The sequence below is a fragment of the Rattus norvegicus genome, chromosome 4 (genome assembly GCF_021556685.1).
Source record: "Rattus norvegicus strain SHRSP/BbbUtx chromosome 4, alternate assembly SHRSP_T2T, whole genome shotgun sequence".
NCBI classification, from domain to species: Eukaryota; Metazoa; Chordata; class Mammalia; order Rodentia; family Muridae; genus Rattus; species Rattus norvegicus.
The window spans coordinates 123,248,071-123,274,206 of NC_141537.1; the positions used below are offsets into that span (position 1 = coordinate 123,248,071).

The following is a 26,136-nucleotide window of genomic DNA, read 5'->3' on the forward strand; positions in this document are numbered from 1 at the left end:
GAGAGGGAGAAAGAGAGGGAGAAGGAGGGAGATAGGGAGAGAGAGAGGGAGGAGAGGGAGAAAGAGAAGGAGAGAGAGAGGGAGAAGGAGGGAGAGAGTGAGAGACAGAGAGGGAGAGAGTGAGGGAGAGCATGACTACTAACAAACTGTAACCAACCCTGCTTATTGGTGCCGTAGCATTTATATACACTCTGCAAAGTTTCCATCATTCCAACCATCACACAATCTCAGAAACTCTGCAGCGGGCAAACCCATACCTCTACTAGAGCATATGGCAAATCATAATAAACTGCTTCCAAAGCAGCTCCACATCCCCATACCTGGGATTGAAAGGAAAGCACATTAGTGTGTGTGTGTGTGTGTGTGTGTGTGTGTGTGTGTGTGTGTGTGTGTTGGGGTGGGTGTTTAAGAAACCAAAATTCTAAAATTGTCACTGCAGGGCAGTAGCCTTCCAGACCTGCCGTTAAGCAGCCAATCACTGTCTACATGCTGAGTGAAGAGACCAGCGCACCACCACATAGTTCTCGCTCTCTAACGGTTCCTGTGGGAAGGCCTACAAAACTATGAGGGGGACATTTAGGAGAAGGATTAAAACTTCTGCCATATTAACTTTTGAAAATTGCAACTTCTTAATGTTTTCCTCACATCATAAGCTAGAGATTCACACAGCTCAAGTATGTGGCAGTTTCTGGAAGCATTCAAATAATCAAACAATGCAAGAACCATGATAATGACCGAAAGAACCTTATCTGAGGAGTCGACAAAATAGCCAGTCTTTAGGTGAACTTCAGGCGAACTCTCAGGCTTAGCCTGGCCACATCTGAGAATGGAGAGGCTTACCAACTCTAAGAGCTTCTGACACCATGGCTGGGTTTGGAACTGAGTACTTCCCAGAGCTGATGCTGAGCTCTTTCCTTCTGTATCAAGTTCTCCCTCAACCTTCCTGAATGTTACTGCACACTGGCTTCAGTGGCCTCCCTGCTTGTCGCACCCTCCACTCTGGCCAGAGACTCAACCCCTCCTCACCAGCCTTTGTCTCAGGCTCATTCAGCCCCAGCATCCTTCATCTTCCTCACCTAGCACCTTTACTCATCTTTCAGTTCCAGTTCAACTGTCTCCTTTTCCTCGAGGCCTCTCTCATCCTCCAAGAGCTCATCACCTTCTTCTCCAGCATCTTCCAGTCCCTCCTTTCAACTCTGTAATGTCCCTCATGAGACTCTGTCACTCTCCTAACAAATACACCTGCTTAAGCACAGGAGCAGCCTAGTATCTCCATTTATTAGAAAACTAGCTCAGTGCCTAGAGTGCTATGCTGGGGGAGGGGGTTGGCTGACTCACAAAAGAATGGAAGAAGAAAGGAAGAAAGGAGGGAGGGAGAGAGGGAGGGTGGAAGGAGTTGTGCTGTTGGGTGTGTTGGGTGCACTGAGAGCTCTCATACCTATTAATCCCCACCCAGATAAAACTGTGATGCTCACTCTGCCAGGACTTCATTTCTCAATCCACTATGCCTCAGAACAGAAGACTCAGCTCCCTAAACCACTTCGTTCTCAACTGTTTCTGCCAGAGTGTTTGACTTGAACTCCAGGCTTCCTCCACAAACACAAAGGGAAATTCTCAGCTGACATAGGCTCCAATGACATTCATGGCCTTCATCCATAATGGAGCTGGGGCTGGACTCAGCTGCAAGGGCAGGAGCAGGTGTTGCACACAGAACTGTTCATTATTGCTGCATTAGATGGGAAACATTAACACTTCTGTCAGCAGAAGCAAGTTATAAAACTTATACTTTTCCTTCTCATTAGTTTTATGAACTTTTCCCAATAATGAGCATAATTGTTCCCTCATGCAGAAGAGGATGAAAAATCAATACTATAAAAGTGAGAGGCAAACAGCAATGGCAGAAGAACACATCAAATACCTGATGCCTCTCATTATGTCCAGACAGGGCAACAGGTCCAAGGATGTGTGACTTAGGGACACTGAGTCACAGAGGCCCTAAGGAGGCTTTTCACTCCAACAGTCATTGGGTGTGCCTCAGGTTTACCTGCTTCCAGAGCAAGCAGCAGCTCTGGCATACACACATTTCCAGACTACCAGGCCATGGGAGCTCTGTCTTGAAGTCTACCAATCAACCCCTAGCCTTTCAGCACTTGTATGCAGAAGGCATGGAAGGCATGCACGAAGGAGAAAAAAAAAAATCTCCATACTTAGTTCAGGTTTTTTCTCCATCTTTTCTCTTCTCATTTAAATGCTTTTTCCCTCTCATTTAAATGTACCACAGATAAAATATTCTCTACTGAAAGCACTTGCCAACCCTACCATCCACAGCGAGCTGCTTCCTTTGATGCAAGAGCACCTGCCCACCACTTTAACTGCTGACACAAAAAGGTGCCTTAGTTCCCTTCCACAGGTGACTGCAGGTCTCCAGAACCAGCTGCTATAACATCTCTTCTAGACAGTTCGATGATGTATCTGCCACAGGTCCTCGGATAAGAGGTGCACCTGCTGCAGCACTGCCCAGCAGAAAACAACTCTAGCAAACTTAAAAACAATGAACTGATAGCTCTCAGCAAATGACATGATCTTCAAGATGGCAGGAGGAGCAGAAAAAACAACAGTACCCTGGAGGGGTTGGAAAAAGCAAAAGACATAACCTAACAGCATAAGGAGCCTCATAGCCCACCTAGGCTGCAATAAATAATTGCCGCCCTGGCCTCCCACTCTCCCTCTGTACTCAGTTCAGACTGAAGTCCCTAGGAAGGGGCTATTTATCTATCCCTGGCTGAACTTGAGACATATGCCCAGATCCAGTTTCCACAGAGGCACCAAATTAGAATCTTACTGAGGCCACAACCACGGGAGACAGAAAAGCTCCTGAAAGAAGATCTGAACTCCAGTGACAGGAGAAAAAGATGTTGAGTAGCCAAAAGTAGAAATGCCTACAAAAGTACATAAAATATTTTCAGCTTGAAGGGACTTGCTCTACTATTCCCTGGGAGTAGTTTGCAGAGGACAACACCCATCTAGGAAACTGGGAGAAACTGGCAGGGACACATTCTCTTCATCCTAAGGTAGCAACTCAGTACAAGCACGAAAACGAAATCTACTCACTTGCACCCAGAGCACTCAGCACTCACCACGCTTCCCCTAGAGACAGTCAGAAAGCGGAGGCAGAAGGGAACCTCCTTTGCAGGTAGAGGGAAGGAAGGCTGTGAACTCCCTTCACTAATTATCACCTTCAAGTGAGAACGAAGCAGACAGCATGCTCTGCTCTAGAACTGTCCCAAGTGAATGACGCCTGCCTTGCTTGGTCCATGATTAACCTTATATCTCGGTAAAGTGATCTTCTGTACTACTGGCTGTCAGGCTGCCCGGCCTTGACCTTCTCATCCTGTATCCTACCATATGTCCTAACTGCTTCCTAGTCCCAGTGGCTGCCCATCTTCCCAGGGTAAAGGTCAATGTCATTTCTGCCTACCACAGGTTGCAACGCTCCCAAATAACTCATCTCTGCCACTTAACACTGGGCTGGAACCAACTCGCCTCTTCCAAACGTCTATCTTCTCCCTGTCTCGAGGGCCAGGAGCCAAGGACTTCCACCTTCCAGAGCATTCCACGCACTGTGTGACTGTCAGGGCCATTAGCTTTTCCTTCTGCTCATCTCATCCCAGAGTTACAATCTCATCCCAATTTCTTCACTGTTCTGTGTACAGAGGCTGTTGACCTACTAACTGAGGCAAAACTGGCCCTAGTCTCAAACCCATGGTCTCCAAAGCAAGTGTCATTAGATGCTGCCAACAGCCAGACTACCCCACTTGCCATCAGCCTGGGTCTGTCTGTCCACTTCTCAACCATGGCAATGAAAGGATCCAAGCTTCAGATAGCACAGTCTCCTTAGTCCTTCTGTGTCTGAATGTTAGCCCTGGTCACCCAGTGCAATTCAGACCAATGGACTGGAAGACAAATGCTGCTGGGAGGTAGCACTCTAAGCAACCTGTCCTGGCTGATACATCACGAGGGGGCAGCAGCTACCATGGCTGTGGCAACAATCATCCTGAGTGTGACTGGTTCCCTGAGGAAACAGTGGGAAGGAGGAGTGCCGAATCCCTGATGATGCCAGCAGCTGCTGAACTGGCCCACCAGGTGCTTCTAGACACCTCACTTGTAAAATAAACTTTGCATTGAAGCTGAAGAATCCTGACTAACAGCTCCGATCAATTAGATGCATTAATAACAGTAGCAACAGTCCTTCATTGTTTGCCAGCTCCTCCTAAGCCCTGGGTAGCTATTATCCCTGACCCCTGGGGCAATCCTGTGTGTGAGCATCATGATCCTCCAACAAGGCTCAGTGTGCTGAAGCTCTAAGCAAAGGGCCAGGCTTTGAATCTGGGCTGTCTTGCTATGAAAATGATGCTCTTGGTATCATACACTGCATGCCCCCAAACCTAACCCCTATGTCCTCCTGACACACATAGGACTGCAGCCCTCATACCTCATAGTGATAGCTATGACAAATGAGATTCTCGATCCCCCATGGCTCTAGAGGCCTGAAGCCACAAGAATGGACTTTGACAAGGTAGCAAAGCAAATCAGTGAGTCAGGAGTCTGAAGACTCCAAATTGCCAGTGCCTAGAAAACACCTCAAAGCCGCAGCTGATGTAGCCAGCTGTGGAGCAGCCTGAGCTTCCAGCGCAAGGCCTCTGCCGCCCATTCCTGCACACACTGGCAGACTGGCCAGCTCAGAAAGACACTCACTAGGCGATCTGACTGCTGCTGCTCGTGGGTGGCCTTCTTCTTGGGCAGGGATGCCTTCAAGTGCTTCTCAGTTGCCTCTTTCTCCTTTCTTGCCACCTTGACCAGCTCATCCTGGACTGCCAGCTGCTCCTGTTGGAACCTAGGCCAAAGAGAAACAGAGAGAAGCTGCCACAGAAGGCATGGCTAGAAGAACATGGGCAGGAAAAGACTTGCCTGCTCATTGCACCTATCTAAGCAGGGATGGGGTTTCCAGTCCTTGGCTGCCCAGAACAGAATAGGAAACCACAAGCCAATTCTTGCACCTGAGGGAAAGGAAACTTCAGTGACAGCCCCGAAGTAAGGAGACAATGACATTTAGGACAACTCAGATCAAGAACAGGAGAGCTAGCCATAGGCAAAGAACAGGCAGTCAGCTGCCACCAGAAGTGTGTCAGGGCAGGGCTGAATCCCTTGTGAGCCATCCTTTCAATCAAGTAGGCAGGGTTGGGTATGACCTTCTTGCTCGGCTGAAAGCCTGAAGGTTTTAGATAGCAGCACTTTTGGGTTTTAAAAATCTAACTTTGTCCAGAGTACAGTTCTATTCTTTGACCTATCCTGCTAGTGTGTCACAGCAAATAAAAGCTAGGAGGACTAAGATGCTCTCTGTGTTGTTCACAGAAGTAAAATAGCACATGCAGCATTCAGCAAAGTCACAGTAGAGAAAAGGCCACGCATCATGAAATGCTATGCCACAGTCTCAGTGCTAACTTGGATGTATATGTAACAAGTTGAATCTAAAAACTGAGAATGAACAAACAATCTGATTAGCAATAAACATGCCTGAAAACAGGTATAACTGATGGAAAGTAATTATAATAGAAAGTAAAGCAGCAAGATATGAAAATGCCTATGATGTTAATATGCAGAGTTAAGGTAAAGACAGCAAGTGCAAGAGACACAGAGGAGCAGCCGTCAAACTGAGATGAGGAGTCTATGGGGATTTGGTTTGGTTTTATGTATTTTTTTTAATCTTTTATCAGCATGAATTACTTTAAAATTATTAAAAGTTACTGAAGGGAGCAGAGAGGGTTGTACTTTCCTGGAGATACCATTGGGATATAGGAGGGTAAATTTTGAGACCATGAGTCTTTACCTAGGTTGTCCTGCCGGAGGGCAAACCCCCAGCCAGGGCTGATCCTGTCCACAGGCTGAGACTCAGCCCTGGGACCATACAGAGGGCATTTCCTCAAGGATGGTGTGGAAGCCCAGGATTAGAGAGCACAGAGGGCAGGCACTGTGCTTACTCCTGACTATGCCCCCACTAAGAACATCCTCCTCGGCAGTGATTTCTCCAGGTGACAACTAGTGGGTCAACAAGTCAGGAAGCTGCCTCTGTGCCCTGGCCACTTTTGTGCACATCCTAGGAACAGAGGTGCTGTTTCATTACTGTTGTGAGCTCTCAAGGTCATGGCCCGTGCTGGCAGGAAGTTCATCACACAGAACTGGGCAAACTCCACTTCCTTCGTTCTTCCAAGATCCTGCCTCTTCAATTCTGGATTTTAAGGATGGATTTTTAAGAATCCATCTTTGGTAACCAATTCCCCTGTGCCCTTCTCATGGACCAGAGCCACCATGGCACTGTGTTTCAACACAAGACAACACAAAATATGAGGCACTGTGCTCCAGGTGTCAGGGGTAGGCGTGGGATGCACCAGAAGAAAGCAGCTTTGCGGGTTGGGGGCAGCAAGGGGATACAGACTCTTGGGCTTACTTCTTGAGATCCTCCTTCACTGCTGAGGACTGCTGGCCATCACTACTCTCTGCCCTGGACACTTTAAAGTCTGCAAAGGAACCAGAGGAAAAAGTGATATCTTATGCTGCCTTGGGACTCTACCCAGTTCCCATCAGAAATAAAGTCCTGACCAAATGCTCTTTGATTTTGGACGTCCCCAGCCCCTTGAACTGTAGAAATTTACTTCTTTATAAATTATCTCACCTATGGTATTTAGTTACAGCGACTGAAAACAGCATCCATTTCTACAAACTCCTAATGCTAGTGTGGTGCTCTCTAGAATTATCTAGACTATTGGGTTGTTAGAGACTTATTTACCTCTAGAATTATCTAGACTATTGGGTTGTTAGAGACTTTTCTCGTGACAACAGTGAAGATCTTGTCACTCCTCCCCTCCCCAGCCTCCATCTTTCCAAACTCATGTGTCCTCTCTGAGTCCCCCACCTCTAGCCCAAGATTCTAAGGCAAGAACAACTGCACCAACTATAAACAAAGGGCCAGGAAGGGGACGCACAGGTCTGCTACTCCAACCCAGGAGGAAAAGCAGGTCCAAAATGGCCACACGCACTCATGTGAGGGCAGTGGCACAGCTGAGATCTGAAGAGGGCAGACCTCATGCTCCTCGGTAATATACCAGGCTTTCCTCAGCTGGGACTGAGGCAGAGGAAGGCTGCTGCTGGATCTGCACTCTACAGTAACGCTCTTCCCACTCACTCCTGAAGGCTGTGTTTGTGTACAAATGGTGTTGCTTGGTTTTGGTTCTGATAGGAATTTCTCCTTTTTTAGTTCAGTTGGTAGGGTGCTTTCCAAGCACCCTTCTGTTTTGCTAACAGAAGCCCTAGGTTCCTCCCAGCACCTGTACACCAACTATGATGCATACCTGTGATACTGACACTGGAGAGCTGGGACAGGAGACCAGGAGTGCAACGGTATCCTCAGCTACACAAAGAGTTCAAGACCAACCTGGGCTACATGAGACCCTAACTCAAAAAAATAATAAATGTTCTCTTTCCCAACTGAAAAATACCCTTCCCTACAGTGACAATTTTGGAATTTTGGTTTCTTAAACACACACACACACACACACACACACACACACACACACACACACACACAGGAACACTACTAGAATGTGCTTTTGTTTTAATCCCAGGTGTGGGGTTATGGGGGGGGCCCACTTTGAACTGTTTGTAGCACCTATGATTTGCCTCGTGCTCTAGGAAAGGCATGGTTTTCCCAGCTGCTTTCCCAGATAGTTTCTGTGATTGTGTGACATTTGGAATATTGGAAACTTTTCAGAGTGTATATAAATGTGAGGGGCCCTGGTGGTTGTTGATTATTCAAGGGGGTTGGTTGAAGGTTGTTAGTACTCATGCTCAAAGAGTAAGAGGAAAGAAATTAGATTCAGGGATCTCTCTCTCTCTTTCCCCTTTATCCTTCTCTCCTACTAGTGATGGGAGTGAAACTGGGTGTGGGGATAAAGGATGGAAAAAAGAAGACCCACAAAGCAGAAAAGACCAGCAATGCTTCCTGGCTGTAGAAAATGAGGCACTGACCCACTAACCTCCCTCCTGTGGGACCCACCAGGTTCCCTGATCCCTCAGGACTAAGCATCTTCTAGAATCTTTCTGCAAGTATCAGTGATAAGGAACTTTTCCAGCAAACCTGTCCTGTGCTCATTCTCACCTGAGCCATCATAAAGACTTTCCACATGCTCCACACACCAAATGGCAGCACTCTGTCGGCATTCTGTTCTCCCCTCCTGTCATCTGTTAACCACTTATTTCTCCTCTAAACTGACTAATTGCTTAGAGCTTTCCACCTTCCTTGCAGTCTGCTATGGCTGAAACCCCGCTCATGTCGATGGCCTTGGCTCCTGCACCTGAGCAACGGTGTGAGGGAATGATTTAACTGTAACCATGTTTTCTAACGTTGTTCTATCACTAACATAAAGGAAAAACTATACTTAGGAGATACCTTAAAATTAGTCCACTTTAGCCTGGTCCACTCCTGTCAAATCTTTTTCTACACTGAGAAACTTAAAATACGCTCGGCAAAATCTTTTGTTATTGCTAAAACTAAATGACAACTGAAGCCCTGTTACTCCTTTCAAACAGCTGGAACTTAGTGAGACTGAAGTCTGTGTGTTTTCCACAGTTGCAATGACAAATGCACTGTGACACTCTCATTTTCCCATGGTTCTCTCCCTCTTCAGTTAATCTGCTTATTAAAGCTCACTGGGTCAAGCTAGACCTCTTTCAGTCTCTCTCATCTCTAGGGCAAAAGAATCCTAGGGAAGAGGCATGCTGGGTAGAAGATGGAGATGGAGACTGGGAAGGTGAGCTTATGCAGCCCTTTCACTAAGATCTCAGAGTGAAATCCAGGCTCTGATTGGCTCTAGGACCTGTGAGAAGCCCTGAGGCTTACAACACAGTGAGAGGAGTGTCAGAGCCCTCCAGCCACTGTTGGAGGTGAGCACAACCAATGTCTCCCCTTCCTTTGTAGTCTGTAGTCTGGAGAGAGCAAACTGCTTCTACATCCTCAACAGACCAGGCTGTACCCCAGCTCTAAGCTTCTGCTCCTACTGTTTACCTGCCTGAAAATCTCACCCACCACAGCCTTGTCTTCCCATATGCAGGTAGCCTCTGCCTATCTCACTACCCCAGGCCTTAGGCAGCTGGTATGAGCTTTTGATGTGACATAGTGATACCATGTTATGAGCCCTAGGGTGAATGTATGGACTTTAATCAGAGCTGTGTGCACTCTCAGAGAGAGAGATGTCTAGCTGCCTTGTGTCCCGGCAATGCTACTGAACAAAAGTGGACACTCCTAGTCTCTACTACAATCCTCAAAGAAGATGGGTAGGAAGGGCAGCAGCAACTTGAGGCCACACGCCAAAACTAACACCCAGGGGCTACCCTGGGCCCAGTCTGCCTTCTGCAGTCTGCCTCCTACTTCAGAAAACAAAAACAGAAACAAACAAAACACAAATTCTAAGTAACAGACCACATTCTCATAGGGGTTCGTTGACTAGAACAGCAAGCACTCCAAAGCCTTCTGAATACCCTGTCTCTACTGTTCCTCATAGCCTTCTATTCAAGGCTTTTTGCTTCTTTGTATTTGCTACAAGCAATTGTTGGGGAAGAGCTCAATAGATGCCAGTTCCACAGTGGCCAAGGAATCTTGGAAGGGTCGGATCAGGGTGTCTGAGGCCAGTACAACACTAATGTACCCCAACGACCCATTTTCATATACTGCATTCTTTGACTAGCAGCTAGACTAGAGCTGCCACAACTGAGTGACTGACACTTCTGCTTCTTCTGGGTCCTAAAAAGCAGATGGCTTCCTACCTGAGCTGTCAGACCACAACCTTCTGCCTCATCTTTTATTGTTTTATGTGCAGACATGAAAACACTGTGCAGAAGCTCTGACTATGCTGCAGCCTAGACCACACCAGACAGTGTCTGCTGCATGGAGGGCTATTGTCTCAGAAGGCACTGACTCATATCATTCAAGGAGAAAGGCAAGCCTAGCAGTGGCCAGGCATATCTCTCCCAATTTCTGTTCCCACTCTCCCAACATACCTCCCTGAGGGGCTTTATAGGTGCCTTCTGCGGGCCCACATACAGAGGGTGAAGGAACAGTAAGCACTGGAATGGTTGGTTGAGGGACAGTGGGCACAGGAACGGAGCACTCAGGACCAGGACCAGGAGCCAGCTGTTCCCCTGCTGAAGGCTGGCTGCAATCCTTCATGCGGTTCACAACACTTTCGGACAGCTTTGTGAAGAAGAGAAGAACAGGCAAAGTTACATCACAGAAACCTTGAAAATTCACGCCCCAGAACTACTCAAGTTTTCTGAAAACCAGCCCAGTAATATAATTCTACTCAAAAGCCTCTCATGGTGGCCCAGTGCCAGCCCACCTGGAATTCCAAGTCTATCTCAGGGAAGCCGGCTGGACTTGGCACCTTCTTCTTCTATCTTGTCACTCTCTACACACACCCTACCCTGGTGTTACGTGATTCAAATCCCTTCCTTTTTGCACTCACACTGACCCCCTCGGCCTCAGCAGCCCAATGGCCTCCGAAGTCCATCATCAGGGCTCCATCGAGGGCTGTCACATGTTCCTCTCACAGGAGCATTCCAATTCACTCAGGTGAAGTGCCATTTCCCATGCCCCTGTGCCCACCGGTCCAATGCATGCCAGGGAGGCAGCAGGCCTGGCTGGCTGGTGTGTGAAAAGCTCCAGCACTGGGCCAAATGGCACTCATTCCTCACCTGCTCCAGCCGCCACACAGGGAAGATAATCAGAATACTTGTTGATTCATTTCACCTGATTCCCCTAATGAAGCCTGCATAACTGAGAAGCTCACTTGTTTCAAAGAAAGTAAAATGGGCATGAGGGTATCATAAAACAGTTTACATAGATGAAGTAGTGAGCTAGAGATAAATCCCAGATACAAACCCTTGAGTTCACTTCAGTAAATATTTATTAAGTGCCTAACACTCACAGGACATCATAAAGCACAGCTGAGGGAAAGACATTAAAAATGGCTTCAGGACAAAAGGCACAGTCAGCAGTCCTACTTCCAGATACCTATGGAAAGAAAGCAGTCCCCTGCGAGGGAAGGGCTGTGCTAGGATGCTCAATGTAGGAGACAGACAAAACCAAAACACTGCAGCAGGACTGGGTGTGGTGGCATACGTTTTTAATCCCAGCACCTGAGAGACAGAGGCTAGATCTCTGAGTTCTAGGTCAGCCTGGTCTACAGAGGGAGTCCCAAGACAGCCAGAGTTACACAGAGAAACCCTGCCTCAAAAAACAAAAGGCATAGAAAAAAAAGCTGCAGAATATGAACATCTGGGAGGGGAAATCATTAAAGAACTCAGTGCATACATCCTGTGAAACATCAGGAGCCACTGAAGAAGACTGAGACAAGGCATGTAGGCACCATCAGGAAGGAGCGTGACCCGCTGCTGACCATTAGCAAGTCCTGGAACTCTGTATCTCAAAGCAGTAAAAAGACACTGACTCTGGAGATGCAAACAAATCTAACTAAACTGAATACATACATGCACATGTATAAACACAAATCCAGTCATTTTCACACCTCTGCACACATGAATTCACAGGTTCTGCTCAGAAGGGCAAGTCACATAGCCCCACACCAAAGTCTTGGAGAGGAAATGGGCAAGGTACATTTGTGATGGCCTGAATATGCTTCGCCCAGGGGAAATGGCAGTATTAGGAGGTATGGCCTTATCGGAATCCTTGTTAGAGGAAGTATGTCACTTTAGAGGTGGGGCCTTGAGGTCTCACATACATGCTCAGGTCTGACCAGTATGATTCAGACCCTCCTGCTGGCTGCCTCCTTGTTGTCTTTGGATCAAGATGTAGAAATCTCAGCAACTCCATCAAGACTGCCTGCACAATGCATGCTTCCTACCATGATGATGATGGCCTGAACTTCAGAAACTATAAGTCAGCCCCAATTAAATGCTTGCCTGTATCAGTTGCCTGGGTCAATGTGTCTCTTCATAGCAATAAAACCCAAACTAAGATGTGTATGCATGTTTATGTGTATCTATGTGTATTTGTATGTGGGTTTATGCCTTACTTTTTTCTTGCCACGATCATTTCTTTAACTGTGAATTAATAACTGAAGATATGATAATAATAATTATTATTATTATTATTATATTAATAAATAAGGATATAAAATAAAGTAACTAATGATAGAGGGCAATCCCACCCATCAGTGAAAAAAGAACAGAAGGCCCAGAATGAACCTGTTTGTCTATGGCCATGGTTCAGTATGACCATGCTGAAAGGTGACAGACTTGTAAGACGTGCATTGGGACAACCATTACTCTTGTCCACTCTTTGGCAGTCTGGAATATGATGTCTCTCTAACATGTTCTTCTAGAAATCGGACTTCTACAGAAGTGCCATGAGATGATGCAGCCGGAGGCTCACTCATCAGACCTAGCACCTGTTAAGGTTTGATCTGTTGTTATGCATTGTAATACTAAACTCTATACCTGAAGGTCTAGGCCTACAGTGACTTATGTTTATAAGCTTTTGTTGTGCAAACCTTGTTCCTTGATTTAAAACTATTGGTTTAATAAAATTGGCTACAGCCAATTATTGGTGGGATTAGAGGTATAAGGGTTTGGAATGACCTAGTTGGGGGAGAGAGAGACCAGAGAAGGAAGAAGAAGAAGAAGAGGGAGAGAAGAAGCTGCCATGAAAGAAAATGGACCATGAACACATAGCCAGGAGAAACAGCAAGTATCTGGGCTACACCACTGGGGAAGTAGCCAGGCCAGCAGTTAGAAGAGTAGATTAGGGGTTACCCCCCAGTAGTTGTCAAAGCCAATATTATTTAACCAATGGTTTTAAATCAAGGAACAAGGTTTGCACAATAAAAGCTTGTAAACATGAGAAGTCACTCATGGCCTAGACCTCTAGGTATAGAATTTAGCAATATAATACATAGCAACCGGCAAACCTCAACAAGCATCCTGTGTGGTTGAACTTACAGCTAAATGAGACTCTTTCCTTTGTGAGTCCTCAGTCTCAGGTATTTCAACACAGTAGCAAAATACAGAATAGTGCCGCTGCCAGCGTACGTCAATGGGGAGAGAGCAGCCTCACGACTAAGGGTCTGCACACAACCTAATATCCCACATGCAGTAACAAAGTTAGACCCCATACTAAAGTACAAACTAAAACACTCATTTAATACAGACTGGCAATCTAAAAGTAAGAGAACAAAAACTCTTAGAAGAAAGCAGAGGCAAATCTGAATGACTTGTTTTTGGCATAGATTCTTGGATGTGGCACCAGAAGTAAAAGCAACCAATTAAATGGATAATTGGACTTCATCAAAATTAAAGTTGTTTATCAAAAAACATTCTAAAGCAACTGAAAGGATAACCCACAAAACGGATAAATCATTTTCAAAAAATACCTAACAGATATCTAGGATATACAAGGAGCTCCTACAACTTACAATAAAAATAAAAATGGCCCAACTGAAAAGTGAGTCACCACTTTTTGGTTTGGCTCAGTGTCCCAGAAGGTCTACATGCTAAAGGCTGGTACTTAAGTGACACTACTGGGAGGTGGTGGAATCTTTCGACAGTGGAGTCCAATAGAAGGTCCTTAAGTCACTGATGTGTGCCCTCACAGGAATTGAGGCACCCCATTCTGTTCTCTCCTTCCTTCCTGTCTTATGAATTGAACAATATGTCTGGCACATGTTCCCATGATGCACCACTCTCATCAGTGCCCAGAGCAATGAGACCAGCAGTCATGGAGCAGACTCATGAGCCAGGGTAGTCTCCTGATGCCTTAACTTATTTAGCCACAATAACCCAATGCTAATACCATGGACAAAAGATATGAACAGAAAGTTGTCTAACAAAAATAGACAGAAGAACAAGAGCAGACGTTTAATATCACCAGTCATTACAGAGATACAAAATCAAAGCATTGCTGAGAGAACACTTCACATCCATCAGAGCAGTTGCCATCCACATGTCACACATTAGGTGCCTGCAAAGCTACAGAGATCAGAAGCCTCATACAATGTGGGGCATAACACAGTATAGACAGGACTAGGAAGAGTCTGGAAGGTTCTCCAGAGGTTAAACCGAGTTACTCAAATGATCCAGCAGTTCTAACAATCAGCTCAAGCCAAAAAGCAAGGAAGCACGCCCACACATGCCTCTACAATAATGTTCACAACAGCTTATCCAGAGTGGCCGATAAGAGAGCTCCAGGTGTTCAACTAATGCATGAATAAGTAAAATAAAAACATCTATACAATGAAGTACTACTGAATAATAAAAAAGAATGAAATACTGATGCCTACCATAAGGCATCAGGCGAGGAATAAGTTGTACATCATGTTAATCATATTTCATGGGGGTGGGGGGGGAAAGAGAGAGAGAGAGAGAGAGAGAGAGAGAGAGAGAGCGCAAACATGAATAGCCCAGTGGCCATTGCCTTGCCTAGTGGGAATGAATGACAGCTAGGATTTAAAGACGAGGAAGGAATGTGAGTCCCACATTACTGGAAGAACATGGGTAAAGGAGAAGGGAAGAGAACCCGCTAAGAAGGTAACACACTAGTGTGTGGATACTAAAATCCTGAGATCAGAAAAGGGAAAGAGCCTTCTCTGAGCTATAGCAACTGAACACAACTGGGAAAGTGACGGTTAGCTTCAGAGCAAGAAAGAGCAGCCACATTCTGAGATTAAGGCAGGATAGGGTACACTGAGTAAAATATTCCTGAAGGGAGTCTCCGAGGTGTGAACATAACAAGATGCAAAGAGAATGTGGCCATCCTACCACTGTGCAGGAAACAGCTCCTGAAAGTTAACTTTTAAGTTTTCAGAATATTAGCAAACTTGACTGACTTCATGATAGCCATTTGAAATTGACCTGGAGGGAGTATTTCCACTACAGAAATTCAGAAATCAGCAAACACTAGCCATTGGGCTCTTTCTTGAGGGGAGAGTGGGGAGTAGATCAGGGTAAGAGGTCAACCCTGACTCTAGGACAAGAGGAAGTCAAGGTTGAGGGCTGCCACGGGTGAGTCACAGGCTCTGATTTGCCAGCCCTGGCATCAACAGAACCACACTGCCTGTTGAATGAAGGGTTAAGGAAAACATTGGCACAGTTCTTGTTGGCGGTAAGAAATTTGTAATATTTTTTAATGTTGCTACAAAATACAGCAAGTAATATTTTTAATCAACAAATACACACACACAGTAGTCATGCGAGAATAAACACCATCTGGGCAATGCTCCCTGCACCAATAGAACCAGAACAGAGGCCTCCAAAGTCAGACAGGGCTGAGTGCTCGGTGCCACTAGCCCTCTGGCCACTGTACCAGAGTTAGACAGAAAGTGTCCCGTGTGACCAGCAGAGAGCTGTGGCAAGGGACAAGCAACAAGGGACAAGGATCTCTTCTTATATCTGTACTTTCCTGACCTAAGACAGAAGCATGCTCAGGCTGCTGGCTTCACTACAGCCTAGGAGAAAAGTGTGTAGTCAGCTCCAGCCAGGTCTGAATTCCAGCTAAGCTCCTAACTAGCTGCATGACACTGGGCGGGGGCCTTCTTATCTCTAACTCAGTTTCCTCATCTGTGATATGGAAATAATTAATAGTGGTGACTTCAGGGCTTCACTGAGGTAAACTGCAGAAAGCAGTTGCACAAAGAAAACCATAAATGTTAGCTATTCAGAATGACTGGTACACACCAGACCAACATGGGTTATAATTCAGGCCACACACATGCCAAGTGCACACAGGTAAGTAAGAGGATCATCGAACAAAGGGACTATGAAAGTGGTGTACCCAGGCTCTACTGACCTTGTGCAAGTCTTTTCCCATAGTGCCCAGAATTCACACACAATGATGGTGGATTCTACTTAATGCAACTTCCCGGTCTGATACCATCCAAGTGTGAAACCTGGACCTGAACTCATGCTGTCATAGCAGGGGACCCTAAGAAGAAAGGCTCTTTTCCTGACACTGTAGCATGCTAGGCTGATACTTCCAAAATTCCCCAGAGTGAGGTAAAGTCCAAGAAGGGCCTCTTTCCTACTTTTTCCAGTAACTCATAAAGAACTGTGCAGATAGTTACATAGTCTGGTCAAATCACATGGCCATGCCATGAAAGGAAGCTGTGGGGAGCCAGTGCTGCTTTACCAAATGAAGTATCCAATAGAAGAACTGTTGACAGATGAGCTGCATCCTCTAATCCAGTTAAAGATCAGAGTCAAATGAAGTATAGCGTATGCATTAACGTGCCAGGGAGCAAATGCTTGGCACTCATCACACCCACCTCCTAGTCCATGCAAAGTGCATGAAGAAGCCACCCCAGCACAGAACAGATCACCTGAATTCTGGGTCCATGTTTTAAACTGTGTTCCTCTGTCCTGGAGCAATGGAGTATTTGTTCTCAAGAGCAAGAAGACATGTGCTCTCCATGCAGCTCTCTCTGTGACCCTCAGACACTAGAACAGCCTCTGAAGGCTCACACAGGCAACAGGGCAGAAATAGCTAGAGATGTCAAGACAGTTAAGAAAACAGGGAATGCAATTTAGTCCAGAGAAGGCTAAGCACAAAGAAACCTGGCACATCTCCCTGACCAAGTCCTGCCTCCACCTCCCACTCGGAGTACTCTGCCTGGTTTCTCTTCATAGAACAAGCTGACACAACGTACACTTGATTAGTTGTACACCAACTCCAAAATATAAGCCCCATTCATGACTGCTAGGATTCCACTTTGCTCTAGCTGCATCCTCCATGCCTGAAAAAGTCCCCAGGCACATTAGAAATGCTGAAACACTTGTTAAATTAAGTATGTAGTAAAGGTTCATGTACATAACACTACATGCAAGCGACAGAGTATTATCAGTCAGATTTCCATATCATGAAAAATTACCTGAGAAAATCGACTTAAACGGAAGAAATGCTTATTCTGATTCCTGGCTTCATTCAGCACATGGGCCTTGGCTCTACTGCTCTGGGCCTGTTGTAACTCAGTACATTCTAGCAAAGGAAGTCTATCCTAATTTAGCTTTAATGATCAAGTCATCTGAGAAAAAGTCCTAGATTGAGAAATTGCCAAGATCAGATTGGCATGTGGACATGTCTGTGGGGTTTGTCTTAAATACTAATTATTTGGAGAGCTCAGCCCACTGTGAGCAGCATTATTCCTAAGCATGTGGTCCTGGGCTATCTAAGAAAGCTTGCTAACACTGAGCCTATGAGCAAGTCAGCAAGTAATATTCATCTACAGTTTCTGCTTCAGGTACCTGCTTTAATTTCCTGCCCTGACTTCCCTAATAATGAACTGAGACTTGGAAGTGTCTGTTGCTTAAGATCAGTATTTTATCACAACAGAAGGAAAGCTAGGGCAAAGCCTATTCACTTCCAGAGCATCTGAGAAGCAATGACCAAGGAGCGAGGTACCAACAACCCCTTCAGAGGCATTCTTCCAATGACCTAAATTCCTTTCTCAGAGAATTTACACACCTTAAAGCTCCACCTCCCAGTCCTACCAAAGACTGTGGAAGCAAGCTTTCAGCTCATAGCCTTGGAGGCAACATTCAAACCTGAGAAGCCAAGTTCTTTAGCTTCAACTTCTCAGCAAGCTTGTCATCAGACAGGTAAAAAGGACAGACAGAACATACAGAAACACAAGCAGTTCAGCTAAGTACTCCAGCCCCTAAAGAGAGACTAAATGAGGCCTTGAATACATCCCATATACCCGGCAGAACAAAAATATACTTTGTAATCAGGGGTCGTGTAGAGAGTGGCCTGCCAGAATTGGGAATGGCACAAACAAATACCCACAAAAATACAGAGGTCCTGAAGTTCAGTCACAAAGAGCACAATGGGTTTATTAAAAATTAAGGTGCAGAGGGTTGCTGGGCTCCACCTGATGAGGCTTCCAAATGACGAGAAGCTAGAGTTTATTCTGCCATCAACTAGAACCACTGTAGCTTCTGAAAGGGTCCAGCCAGGATTTTCTCTGCTCAAGAGTAGCAAAGGAGAAAGGGGGCTTGAGAAAATGAGAGTACGGAGAAAGTATGAGGACACAGGGGTGCACAGGAGAGGCTGAGATGTGCACTGGCTGGTCGGTGGACAGAAGGGGTGGACACTGAAGACACAAAGGAAAAGAAATTAGTTAAGACCTGTCTGAAGGCACAGAGAGGTGAGAGCAATTCACAGAATACATCTCACTGCACAAGCTGAAGGGAAGAGCACATTGTATATAAGTTTGAGGAAAGTCGGAAAGGATTCATGAGAAATTGTGAACAGTTGGCATTTAAAAATAAGATGTATTCTGCAAGAAAAAAGTCATAAAGCAATGGAGGAGAGAAAAGATGACAGTGAGACTCCCAGCCTGGCTTGCTGTAAAGGAGGAGGTGTCATGGCTGAGCCAAGAACAGCCGATGTGTGAAGTGTTCCGAATGCACCCCAGTAGCTCTGACCCTCTGCCACTCCAGAAGCAAAACTGGTTGAACATAGGGGAAGAAGTCATGGAAGGACCCTGTGAGAGAGTATAGAGGCAGACTGGAAGGAGGAGGTCATTTCTCAAACTCCAGAAGAGGGCAACATTATGGCTATCCTTGGTTGTCAACATGACTGCATCTGAAGCTAACACTCCAAAATGAAGGATACACCTGTGAGGAGTTTTGCTTAATCTGAAATAGAAAGATCCTCTTTTAATCCAGATCTTTGAAGTAGGAAGAGCCACCTTTAACTCAGATCTTGAGACAGAAAGACATACCTTTAATTCAAATCTTTAATCCAGATCTAATCTGAGCCACACCTTCTACTAGAAGAACATGGAAGAAGGAAGCTTTGGCTCGTTGCCTGCTTGCCCTCTCCTTGCCAGCAAGTCCATTCCTTCACTGGCATTAGAGCCTACTTCTTTGGGATTCCAGTATATACTAAAGACCAGCTGAGACACCCAGCCTCATAGACTGAACAACTACTGGACTCTTAAAACTTTCTGTTCACAACCAGCCCTTGTTGGGTTAGCTGGACCACAGCATGTAAATCAATCTAAAAAATCCCTTTCTCTCTCTGTGACTTTAGAGCAGTGGTTTAGAAGCAGGTCAACCTTCCTAATGTTGTGACCCTTTAATAATATAGCTCCTCATGTTGTGTGGCCCTCAACCATAAAATTATTTTGTTGCTACTTTATAACTGTAATTTTCCTGTTATGAATAATAATGTAAGTATCTGATATGAAGATGGTTTAGGCAACCCCTGTGAAAGGGTCACACAACTTCCGAAGGAGTCCCCCACAGTTTCAGAGCCTTGACTAATACAGGCGACAAAACTGGACTAGAGGCAGCACCAGACCTAAATGAAAAAGCACTGTGCATCACAGGGACTCCTGAGCACACACCACATGCAAGGCTCCAGCTAAATGTATTTCCTGTGCGTTGCTATTTTACACAAAACAGTCAGGGAGGCTAAAAAGCCAACCATGATCACAGATGTCCTAGGTGCTAAGGCCCAACCTGAACTCTGGCAATAATGTTGACACCTGTACAAAGGAAGGTAGAACATGGTGCTCCTGGAGGTGGACAAACCATGTTATGCAAGGGCTAGCTCAGGAATTTTCAGCCACATTACCTCCACTGATGGGCTTTACAGAGCTCAGCAAGCTGTCAGTATGAACGTTAGTGCATTTCTTAGCCTCACAAATCTCACTGTATAGACACAGCTAAGAGCTAACAGTGTGGAGGCAGTTTTGTCACTTCATGAAATAGGTAAGATATTAGCTCCCTTACAGACAGGAGAGGTGTCACCACAGTCACTAGAGATAAGAAGTAGCTAGCAGGCCATCCAGGCCTATGTGAACATGTTCTGCCCATGCAGTACCATGTTTTCGAAGGTCTCCCTGAGTGCAGGCACTGTGCAAGCCCAGGGCAACTAGAAAACCAAATCTGTTCTATGCTCTCTCCTTGCCTAGGTCCATAGCTTCTGTGGGCAAGGGCACAGGCTCAGCCCTGCATCAAGGCAATATCAACTAGATGATCTCTAAAGGAAGCAGTTTTACGTGACATCTAATTGGGTGATGCTCCTAGGGCCCAGACACCCCAATCCTTAAAGAGGCACTGCCTATTCCTGTAGCACTTAAGACTTCTCTACTAGCTGGGGCTGTTGCCTTGGAGACAGCGTTCCTTGTCCTTCAACTTCTTATGGGCTGAAATTAGACCCACCGGCTGCTCAGCACAGATGTAAATCCCAGAATGTCAGGACAAGAAAAGCCCTCGGGGACCTCCAACACCAAGCACGGCACATGACACCAAGTGCAGCACTCATAAGTGTCTACTGGGGCCAGGTAGGTGACAGAAGCAAACAAAACAGGCATAGCAAAGAAAAACAAATCATGTAAGGCTCTGTGGTGGGAAGAGTGCTGAGGGCAAAAGGGGGACAACTGACTTGTCGCTCACACAAAGTGCTGCCATACGGAAAGACACCAGACTGTCAATAGGTTTTTTTCCCCCTTCCAAAAAATGCTAAGAATCAAATTATGTAAAGCCTCCCAATTTTTAATTGGTGGCAATTAATTCAAACCTATTAATAACATAAAGTTTCTGGGCTCACAGTTGGGGGCAAGAAAACCAGCCAATGTCTTCAAATTCTATCCAGCTAGTATCACACAAATCTGTAGCAGGCACTGTGCCATATCCAAGTGACTCCTGCTCACCAGACAGAAATAAAGGGGCAAGTAAGAGCAATTCTGGCTCAGGGCAGGAAGCAGTAGGAAGCTAGTAGGTCTGTAGGTGCCACAGAGGAAGGCTCCTTCAGAGGGCAGTCCCTTCGCAGTGTCCAAAGGAAGAAGGAGATTCAGCCAATCAAAGAGAGAAAAGAAACAATCCAGAGGGCAGAGCCAAAGGCCAGCCAGGGACTAGCGCAGAGCAGCAGCAGAGTGCTGTCTGCAGGCCAGCTGGATGAAAGTGTGCCAGCACATGGGGCTCCCAGGAAGCCTGGCACAGCAATAGCCTTTAACCCAGTAGCAGAATTCAACTGTGACACAATCAGCCCTGACTCTGAACAGAATCTCTGACAGAAGAAAAGGAAACAGGCTGCTTCTGAGAGGAGGACAGACCAGGGCACAGGGATGAAGTTTCTTGACCTGCCTCCTTTGAACCTGAGTTTTATGACCATTTGCCAGAAAACCAGCCCAAAGTCAGATGAAGAAGGGAGGTGTGGACCTGAACTGAGGGGGAAGTAATAAGAAGAGGCCTGGAGACGTGGTTCAGGGGAGCTTGCCTAGCAGGCACAGGCCTTTGACCCATCCCTGGTACAGGCAGCTGGGGAAGAATAGTAAAGACAAAAGGACAATGAAACAGAAACTGCTGGAAAGACTTGTCACTAAAGGTTGAAAAAAATGAAGGAGACTGCTGACTTTATAGATGACAGACAGGAGGGCAGAGCCATTAATCTAAGAAATGGGTCCTTTCTAAGGGAGGTAAGGACGGGTGCAGGCAGATCCCATGTGGACAGTGAATGAGATGGACACACAGCACATGTGCTGTGCAAGGGTACATGAACAGGCCATTTGTAACAGCTTTGGGCTGGAAACTCAAGACTCCAAATGTTATCAGCTAACAAATGAAGACAACAAAGAATGACTGGGGTCAGGGTACAAGAGGGGCAGAAGACTGAACAAGAAAATATCCTGAACCTTCTGTCAGACCCAGGCAAAGAGCAGTATCCTAAATACCTTTCTGACCAAAAGCAACTTGGGAAGCAAAGGGCTTATTACAAATCACAGGGCAGGAGCAAAGGCAAAACCATGAAGGAAAGCTGCTTACTAGCCTGATCAAGCCTCAAGCTCAACTACCTTTCCTGTACAGCCCAGGGCCACTTGCCTACAGATACTACTGCTCACAGTATCACAATCCTACAATAGTTAGCGATCCAGAAAATACCTCCACAGGTCAACTTGATGAAAGTAATTCTTCAGTTGAAGTTCTCTCTTCCTGACAACCAAAACTAGGCACCACATACATAAACTGCAGTTTTCATCCTAGACCCAGAAATACTAAGAAAAAGCAGAGCTCTGCCTGCCAAAAAACAGGACTTGACATCTTCAAGGATCAAGGATGCCTCCAGAGTGACACTTTTCCTTCCCAAATGAAGGCATCAGCCTTCCAACAGCCATCCCTACATCGACACTGTTTTGGGGGTTCTGTGCCACAGTTAAAGGGTACTGCAGAATTTCATCTTACAAGAAGGTAGCACCCCAACTCAGAAGGTCAGTTGGAAGTCCCTGCATCTCTTTGTGCTGTTTAAACATTACTGCTGGCTATAAAGGGGTCAAAATCGGGAAAAGTATCTCAAACTGCATGCACAGTCCTTGGCTGCCATCTCACAAACCGTCAGTCAGGGAACCAGGAGCAAGGGGAATGGAGGGTGCCAAAGGGAAGGCTGGGCCTTCAAATCCTCTGTCTCCTCAGCTGAGAAGGAACAGAAAGGCCTAAAATGTCCCAATTCCCATTAGAGCTTGCTCTGCTTTGTCTTCTAAAACCTAAACTATCCACAAGATGTGACTAGTGTCAGAGCACTGGTCAGAACTGCACGTGGGAAGCACTTAGCCCAGGCAGTGTGCACTCAGGAACTGGACTCTAAATCCAAACTCCAAAAGTGGAAGAGAAGCTGGCCGCCTGTCTCCTGGCTTTCTAAGTTGGCATTTTGTGGCTCCATCAAACTATACTCACCTGTGAGTCAAGGAGAGCTTTCCAGCTGAAGAGCACTGAAGGGGACTTGTGCTCAAGGTCTTATGTGCACCTGTGCTTAACTGGTGCATGAAAATGATACGTCCCATCTGCCCCTCTCCAGGAGCAAGGCCATTGTTCAGGTTTTCTGAGACCACTGGTTTGTCTCTGACTTTAAGCAAGTCGAACTAAAATAAAGGATGCAACCAGAGAGCGGACATGGTAGACTGGACAGGATCCTAAGCAGAGTAATATCTAACAAGAGCAAAAGAAGGTCAGGGAACAGGACAGTGTGATGTTATACAACATGATACACAGCACTAATGTGCATCATCTGAGAAGGCCAGTGCAACACTGGTTGATGTTAGCATGGGGGAAAGGAGTCTGCTGCACGAATATGAAACAAGTCCATAAAGCTTTGGAAAGGTATGAATCTCCAACTCAGCTGCCACAGTGCCAGCTTGGATAAAAGGGCTGTCGACTCCTTAAGCCAAGTCTGGAATCTAAAATGTACAGCATGATAAACTAGACATTCCAATTTTTAAAAGTTAATTTTTGTACTCTTAGAATTTCCAAGAGAAAAACAGTAAACAAGAGCTGGAAGGGAGGGGTGACAGATGATTGAAAGGTAAGGCCATCAAACCCTAAAGGAAGCCTACAACACAAGCTGCAGCTAACACGCTTAGTGAGGAAAGATTCAGTGCTTTCTCCATATGATCAGGCAAGGACATTACTCTTACCACTTCCATTCAGCATACACTACTGAGTCTAGCCAATGGAATAAGAAAAGAAAAAGAGGGTTGGCAACATGGCTCTGAGGATAAAAGAACTTGGCATACAAACCTGATGACCTGAGTTCAATTCCCAGAACACAAACTAAAAGTTGCACAAACCACTAGGATAAAGGGACTAAACAGTCTGCGAGATCAATATTCAATAATCAACCACATACAAGCAAAGGCAGAACCAAGATAAAATTAAGAAAATAATTTCACTCACAATAATACCAAAAGAACAAAACCTTTGGATTACACTGAAGAAAAGAAGCACACTTCTATGCACTCAAAGCAAAAATGTGTTGTTGAGGAAAATGAGGCTCCCCTCCTACTGGAGAACTTCTCAGATCCATAGGCAATGCCACTGTCAAACAAGCAACATGGGGACTGGGGATGGCTCAGTAGATGAAGCACTTGCCCCTCAAGTGTGAGGGCTGGTGTTCGGAACCCCAGGAGCCAGGTAAAAGGCAATAAAAGGTGGGGCCACCTGTATTCCCAGCAGAGACAGGGGAGTCGGGGTAAAGTGACTGGCTAGACTAGCTAGAAACAGCAAGCTCCAGGTTCACAGTGAGACTCTGAGAGAAAAGGAAAATGGAGAGCAAGGGCCCAAAGCCAATTTTGAGCCTCTACAAGCTCATGCACACATGTACATGTCATTCACACACAAATGTGCATTTGTATGTACACCACATACATCCACATGCAAAATAAAACCAGTAATTTCCCAAAATAGAGTGCAGATTGAATCCCAACAGGCTTTTTATAAAATTCAATAAATTAATCCTAAAATGTACATAGAAATGAAAAGGGTTCAAGACAATCTTGAAGAACAAGGTCAGAGTTTGTGCACTGCCGACTTCTGAAAGTACAGAACTGAAGCAATTTGGAGAGTGTAGTCCAGGCCCAAAGGCAGACACAGGGACCAATGGAAAGAACTGAGCACCCAGATATAACCTTGTGTTCACTCAATGCATTTTATGAAGGCAATACGGTAACTCAGTGAGAAAAATAAGCCCTCTCAATAAACAGTACCAAAAAAGGTATCTCATTGGGGAGGGGGGGAGCTGTATTTCTCAGAATTTGGCAAACATTCTTAAGTGAAGTCCAGCCCACCACTTGACCTCCTAATCAGATTTTCAGTGGGACATAGCTTCAGCCATGCATGATGGCAAAACTAGGCAGTTAAGACAAAGACTTTTTGATATACAAAACCCAAGTATTTACTATGTCCTTCCTAGGATGATTCTGTCAATCCCGATTTAAAAAGTGCTGTGATATACACCATACACAAAAACTAACCCATATGATAGACCCAAACAGCAAAAACTGTAAGTCCTAAGAAGGAAAACAAAAGACATTTTTATGACTTTAAAGCAGGCAAAGTTTTCCTAGATATAACACCAAAGGTACAATCAGTATTTTTTGAAGTTTAAAACTGCAAACACTTGCACTTCAAAAACTGTTATAAAAACAGGAGCAAGCCACATATTGGAAGAGAATGGTTTCAAATTAGAATATAAGAAAGGGTTTGGATCTAGCAAAATCAAAACATTACTCAATGTTAAAAAAGACAACCAAATTAAAATGCAAAAAGGTCTGAATAAACATTTTACCAAACAAAGTATGTGGGTAGCAAAAAAGCCCATGAAAGATGCCCCCGAGACTTCCTGGAGAAACAAGTTCAAATCACCATCTAAATGCTATCGCTCAGCACTAGAGTCACTGCAGTCAAAGCAAACAGCAAGAACAAGTCTGGGAAGGACGTGAACAACATTCAAGTGTGGCTGGTGAAACCAGAAAACGGGCTATCTTGAGGAACAAATGAAGCTTCTCCAATGTTAAAGTTAAACATATAAGAATGACCCTGAAAATAGACTATTGAGTTGCTATCCATACAAAAAGACAACATATGTGGGAGGACAGGGAAAAAAATAAGAAATGTCTGCAGCAGCCTTATTCGTTATAGCTTAGAATGGAAACAATACAAATGCCCACCAACTGGTGACTGGAGAAACAAATACACCATTTATCCACACAACACAGTAGATTCAGCAACTAAAACTTTCACACGACAGGCAAACACCCCTACAAACAGAGCAATTCAAAAATGGTTCAACACAGGCTGGAAAGATAGCTCATTAGTTAAGAGCACTGACTGCTCTTTTGGACCTGGGTTCAATTCCCAACTCCCACATCGGTGGCTGACAACAGTACATAATTCCAGTCCCATCAGATCTGACATCATTTTCTGGCCTTTGTGGGCACTATATGTATGTAGCACACAGATGTACATTCAGGCAAAATAATCACACACATAAAATAAAAAAGGAAAAGGAAAAAAGGAACGTTATCATGCTAGGTGTGGCTTAGTAGTGGGGCACTTGCCCAGAATGCACAAGATGCTAGGTTCTACCTCCACACTGCACAAAGAATTACACTAAGCAAAAGAAGCCAGGTTTGCAAGATACACAAATTCACCTATATGAATCATCTGAGAAAGGCAATCTTGTAGAGAAGGAGGAATATGGTTACCCAGGTTTGGAGTCGGCAATAGGAAGTGTCTTGG

General features: G+C 45.3%; 1 protein-coding gene across 1 annotated transcript in view; it reads right to left on the minus strand.

The window, feature by feature from the left end:
- Nucleotides 1–26,136, minus strand: part of Chchd6 (coiled-coil-helix-coiled-coil-helix domain containing 6) — a 226,844-nt gene that overhangs the window by 196,613 nt on the left and 4,095 nt on the right. The window contains 3 exon segments of the mRNA NM_001106608.1: nt 4,756–4,894; nt 6,506–6,575; nt 10,111–10,303. Coding sequence (NP_001100078.1) covers nt 4,756–4,894; nt 6,506–6,575; nt 10,111–10,303 — 402 coding nt within the window.